The sequence below is a fragment of the Priapulus caudatus genome, unplaced genomic scaffold (genome assembly GCF_000485595.1).
Source record: "Priapulus caudatus unplaced genomic scaffold, Priapulus_caudatus-5.0.1 Scaffold1317, whole genome shotgun sequence".
Lineage (NCBI taxonomy): Eukaryota > Metazoa > Priapulida > Priapulimorpha > Priapulimorphida > Priapulidae > Priapulus > Priapulus caudatus.
Genome location: NW_014578378.1, coordinates 1,771 through 7,780, shown reverse-complemented (window position 1 = coordinate 7,780; position 6,010 = coordinate 1,771). Strand labels below are relative to the sequence as shown.

At 51.2% G+C, this 6,010-nt stretch overlaps 1 protein-coding gene across 1 annotated transcript; it reads right to left on the bottom strand.

The window, feature by feature from the left end:
• Nucleotides 1–1,280: 1,280 nt before the first annotated feature.
• Nucleotides 1,281–2,758, bottom strand: LOC106816222 (carbohydrate sulfotransferase 13-like; the record flags this gene model as incomplete). The annotated part of the gene is given in 2 exon segments (XM_014820803.1): nucleotides 1,281–2,075; nucleotides 2,640–2,758. Coding segments are annotated over 2 exon segments (914 nt in total), but the record flags the coding sequence as incomplete, so codon positions are not given.
• Between the last annotated feature and the right edge of the window lie 3,252 nt (nucleotides 2,759–6,010).

The following is a 6,010-nucleotide window of genomic DNA, read 5'->3' as shown; positions in this document are numbered from 1 at the left end:
ACAATATCAGCAATAAACAATACAATAGCTGACTCACGTAGCTTATGCACAGTAGCTTTATGCATACTGTGCATACTGCACACTATGCATACTGTACAGTAGCTTTATGCATTGATTCGACTGCGAAATAAACAATATATAAATTAGACTTGTGTTCTTGGCAGAGCAACGGGACAATGCATATAGAACAATGTGACCACAAGCAGAACAATGGAACAATTGGCAGAACAATGGAACAACTATCAGAACAACGCGATAATCAACAGAACAATGGGACAACGGACAGAACAAGTGAGCAGGTCGTGTTCAGATCTGGTTTCTTTCCTCCCCGGAATTTCTTCATGAATATCACCAGCTATCAAGATCACGAGATCACGAGCTAACGCGAAAGCAGCGCGATTTAAAAAAACCCGCAACGAATAAACAAATTCGACGAGGAAAGAATCCCGATGAAAAAACCACTCGCGCTTGCAACACCCACCGCATGGATGATGAGAAAAAAACATCATTATTGCGCTCGTTAATTATTAATTAAGTTAAACCGTGCAACATGGAACTCATTCCGCCGAAGGAAACAGATCACGAGTTTACGGCGGGTGTTATATATAGATGCCACCACGACATCACATCGCATCACAACAACGCAGCTCGCGGCGCGTTGACGTCACGTATCACCGCATGACGTCACGTATCACCGCATGACGTCACGTATCACCGCCTGACGTCACGTATCACCGCCTGACGTCACTGCGTCAGTGACCAGTAGTTACTGCTTTGAATAGCAGCAGTCACCGTGACTCACTGCCTGGGTCACTGCTACTGTCATTTCCTAGGTCTCTCCGTCTCTGACCGGTGGACCTTCTCTTGCGAACCATGGGTTCTTCTGTCGTTGATCAGTGGTTCTTAACTGTGTACCAAACGGGTCCTCCCTCGTTTTACCAGCTGTCCGTATATGCCCCCATGTCCCTCTCTGGTCTCTTCCTCGCTTCCTCCTCCCCCTTCTCGTTGTCTCACCTCCTTCTCCTATCTCGCTTCCTTCTCTTTCTTGCATCCTTCCCCTTCTCGCTGTCTAGCTTCCCCCAATTCCTCCTCTCGCCTCCTCCTACTCCTCCTCCTCTTCTCACTGCTCCCTCACCTTCTCCCCCTCTCCTTTGTTCCTAGTGAGGATAGTTGTACTCAAACATTTCAAAGTCCTGTCTGTATCTCTGCCTCAGCGCCTCCCTCCTCCTCTTCCTCCTCCTCTCTCCCTCTCCCTCACCTTCTCCCCCTCTCCTCTGTTCCTAACGAGGATAATTGTACTCAAACATTTCAAAGTCCTGTCTGTATCTACGCCTCAGCGCCTCCACCTCCTTCTTCGTCAGGTTCTTCATATACGTCGCCAACAGATCGACGGTGCGGGAGCCACCACGCGTCTCGATGCGCGGGAACGCCACCAGGTGGCCGACGCCGGCGCGATGCAGAATGAAGTAGCGGATTGAGCACGGGTGGCACAGGTCGGCGACCGGTCGCCAGTGCTCGTTGTGTTCCCACGTCGGCGTCCGCGCGTCGGCAACGTACCGCGCAAACTCGGCGAACGTGACGTCATGCCCGCGTGCCAGCGACTCGATGGACGCCCCCTGGCGGTAGCGCGCGACGATGTATCGGCCGTAGCGGAAGCGGTAGTAGTCGGACCAGACGCGCTGGAACTTGTTGCGGTAAGCGGACAGCGCTCGCTCGAACGGGTGTCGCACGAAGACGAACGATGTGTAGGTCGCCAGGCGGCGCTGCGCCTCCGCTAGGGGGAGCGCGGCGAGCGTCGGCAGGAGGTGACGCCGGTGTGACTTGTTGGCGGGGATGCCGAGCGGGTTGGAGGTGTTGTTTTTTCTGTGATTGTTGCTTTTGTTGTTGCTATCGTTGTTGTTGTTGTTGTTGTTGTTGTTGTTGTTGTTGTTGAGGACTAGCATGACTCGCTTCCAGTTGGTGCAGGCGACCTTGGGCACGTAGCAGTAGATGATGCGATGTACGTCATCAACGATGAGGTGGTCGAGCTGCGGCGGAGAGAAGGCGCCACCGGTCAGCTTGTACTTCTCACAGACCTGCGGAGATAGAGGGTAAGGTATGAGAGAGGAAGGAAGAGAGATGAGGATGGAAAGAGAGAGAGAGAGAGAGAGAGAGAGAGAGACGAGAGAGAGAGAGATAGAGATGATAGGGAAGAGATAGATAGAGAAAGAGAGTCATCGAGAGGAGAGAAAGAGTCGTAGAGAGAGAGAGAGAGGAGATACATGAGACAGAGAGAGAGAAAGAGAGAGAGTAGAAAGAGAGAGAGAGAGAGAGAGAGAGAGAGAGTAGATACAGAGACAAAGCGAGAGAAAAGGAGGAGAGAAGAGAAAAGAGAGAGAGAGAGATCTAAGAGAGAGAGAAGAAAGAGAGAGAGGAGGAGAAGAGAGAGAGAGAGAAGAATAGAAACGAGAGAAAGAGAGAAGAGAGATTAAAGAGAGAGAGAGATGAGAGAGAGAGAGAGAGAGAGAGAGAGAGAGGAGAGAGAGAGAGAGAGAGAGAGAGAGAGAGAGAAAGAGAGAGAGAGAGACTGTAGAGGAAACATAGTGACATCACAAGGCGGAAACGGACAATAAACACATGAGCAGCACTGCGGCTCTCACCCGCTGTATGGCGTCCTGTCGCCGCCGCTGCTCCTGCTCAATGTAGAAATCCGACGGCTGCGAGCTCTGCGCATGCGCGAGAGCATCGACAGGGAGGTTGGGAGCCTGGAATGGGGCATTATCCTGAGATAGACATGGCGCCATACATTCAGTAACAGGTGCAGTAGGGAGTTTAGCGAGGGTGGGATGTAGAGAGGGAGGGGTGTGTAAAACAACCATAGTGCCATATATTCAGTGAGAGAGGTGCAGTAGGTTGGAAGTTTAGGGAGGGTGGGATGTAGAGAGGGAGGGGTGTGTAAAACAATCATACGTGCCATATATTGCCATCAGTGAGAGAAATGCAGTAGAGAGTTTAGGGAGGTGGATGTAGAGAAGGAAGGGTGGGTAAAACAACCATAGTGCCATATAATCAGTGAGAGAAATGCAGTAGGGAGTTTAGGGAGGGTGGGATGTAGAGAGGGAGGAGTGCATGTGTAGGCCTACAACAGGCATAGCGCAGATGAAGTAGAGTATGGGGGAGAGCTTTAGTTACGGGTTTCCTTACTAGAGAGCTTCATCAAAAGAATAAAGGTAAACGGTAGTGACAACTATAGCAGAAGACGATATATATTAATTTTATCTTCTTCGTTCTCTTCATTGTTGTTATCAGTGTCGTCGTTATCATCATTATCATCAGCAGCAACAGCATTATTATCAGCAGCAGTAGCAGCGCAGCACAGGCAAAGGGCAGTCAGCAGCAGAGCAGCAGTACAGCAGCAAGCGGTAGCAGTGCAGCAGCAGCAGCAGCGTAGCAGGCAGCAGGGCAGCAGCAGCAAGTAGGGCAGCAGCAACAGGCAGTAGCTAGCAGCAACAGCAGCAGCAGCACAGTAGTAGCCAGCAGCAGCAGCAGGCAGGCAGTAGCCAAGTAGGAGTAGGCAGTAGGAAGCAGCAGCAGCATCAGCAGGCAGGCATAAGAGAGGCAGCAGCACCGAAGCACGCGAAGCAGCAGCAAGTAGAAGCAGCAGCAGAAGCAGCAGCAACAGCAGCAGCAGCAGCAGCAGCAAAGCAGCAGCAGTAGCAGCAGCAGCGATGCGGTACAGGCAGCAGAAGCAGAGCACAGCAGCGGTAGCAGCAGCAGCACGCAGTAGAAGCAGCAGCAGGTCAGGCAGCAGCGAGCGGTAGCAGCAGCAGGGGCAGCAGTAGAAGCAGCAGCAGTAGCAGCAGCAGGCGGTAGCAGCAGCAAGCAAGCAGTAGAAGCAGCAGGGCAGAAGCAGTAGCACGCAGCAGGCAGCGCAACAAACATATCACACCATTACACATCATTATCATCAGCAGCAGATCGAGCAGCAGCAACCACAGCAGCAAACAACATATCAACATTCATATGCATCATCAAGCAGCAGCATAGCAGGCAAGCAATACCAAATCAACATCATTATCAATTTCATGCACCATCATCATCAGCGCATCACCATCACCATTAAGCAAGGGGCAGGCAGAAGCAACATCATTCAACAATCAGCAGCAGCAGGCAAGCAGCAACCGCAACACAGCAGTAGTAGGCAGCACACAGCACGACACCAATTAAATTATTATTACATCAACCACCATCACATCATCCATCATCATCATCATCAGTCATCGTGCGTCTCGTCGTCGTCGTCGCCGTACGCGTGTTAAACCTTCACGTGTTCCTCCGTATGCACGCGGTAGACGTACGACACGACCTCCTGCAGATGACGCTGCAAGCACGCGCAAACAAACAATTACGTCACCGGCGCAGGCAGGGGTTTCCTCCCTCCTCCGCAGTCTGTGTATTCGAATGTTATATGGCAGCCGGCGCAACGAGTGAGTTATGAACGAACGTTCGGTGAACTTTTACATATACACGATGATGGGGGGAACGGGAGCGACAGATGGACGAAGAGATGGAGGCGACAGAATGGATGAAAAGATGGATCGGAGAAGACAGATGGACGGGAGAGATGGGACGGAGAGATAGATGGAATGGAGAGATGGGACGAGAGATAATATGGATGCAGAGATGGGAGCGAGAACAGATGGAGCGGAGAGATGGGACGAAAGAGAGAGAGAGAGAGAGAGAGAGAGCAGACAGAGCGAGTAGAGAAAGGAGAGAGAGAGAGGAGGAGGAGAGAGGGAGAGAGAGAGACGGAGAGACAGGCGATGACTGAAGAGGAGCGGGGAGAGAGAGAGAGCGAGAAAAGGAGAGAAGAGAGAGCAGAGAGAGAGAGAAGAGGAGAGAGAGAGAAGGGAGAGAGAGAGGGAGAGAGGAGAGAGAGAGGGAGAGAGCGAGAGAGGAGGGAGAGAGAGAGAGCGAGGGAGAGAGCGAGAGAGAGGAGCGAGAGGAGAGCGAGAAAGAGAGAAGAGAGAAGAGAGAGACGGAGAAGAGAAAGATGACGGAAAGAAGAGACGCGAAATAGAGCGGAGTAGGCAGACGGAAAAGCAAATACATGACGCATTCCCTGGGGGAGGGGGGGGGATACGGGAGCATAGGAGGGGCGAGAAGCGACAACAGAGAGAAGGCGAGGAGAGATAGATAGAGAGAGAGCGAGAGAGCAGAGAGATAGATAGAGAGAGAGCGCGAGCAGGCAGAAGAGAGAGAGAGAGGGAGAGAGAGAGAGAGAAGGAGCGAGAGAGATGAGAGAGAGAGATAGAGAGAGAGAGAAGAGAGAGAGAGATAGATAGAGAAGAGAGAGCGAGAGCGAAGAGAGCAGAGAGAGAGGGAGAAGAGAGAGAGAGAAGAGAGAGAGAGGAGAGAGAGAGAGATAGATAGATAAGAGAGCGAAGCAAGAGAGAGGAGAAGCGAAGAGAGAGAGACGAGAGAGAGAGAGAGAGAGAGAGAGAAGAGAGATAGAGAGAAGACAGAGAGAGAGAAGAGAGAGGGAGAGAGAGAGAGAGAGACAGAGAGAGAGAGAGAGAGGAGACAGAGACAGCACTGAGAGGGTACAAATATCAGACATGAGAAGGAATTCATAGCCACTACACAGTCTATCGCTACAACAATAGAAACGCCACACGAAGTCATAACATATCGTCGTTAACTCGCAGCTACACAAACACAGCAGATCGCCTATATTTTAATAATCGCTGCGTTTTTAATCGTTGTGACGTCAACTCTAAAAACTCGGAAGGCAAAACACGAGAAAAACTGCGTTAAAATATCGTCTGCTATAACTGCCGCCAGGTGCCGGAGCAGACGCAGCAAAACTACCTCTCCTTCCTTTTTCTTTCTCCCTCTCTCTCTCTATCTCTCTCTCTCTCTCTCTCTCTCTCTCTCTCTCTCTCTCTCTCTCTCTCTCTCTCTCTCTCTCTCTCTCTCTCTCTCTCTCTCTCTCTCTCTCTCTCTCTCTACTCTCTCTACTCTCTCTCTC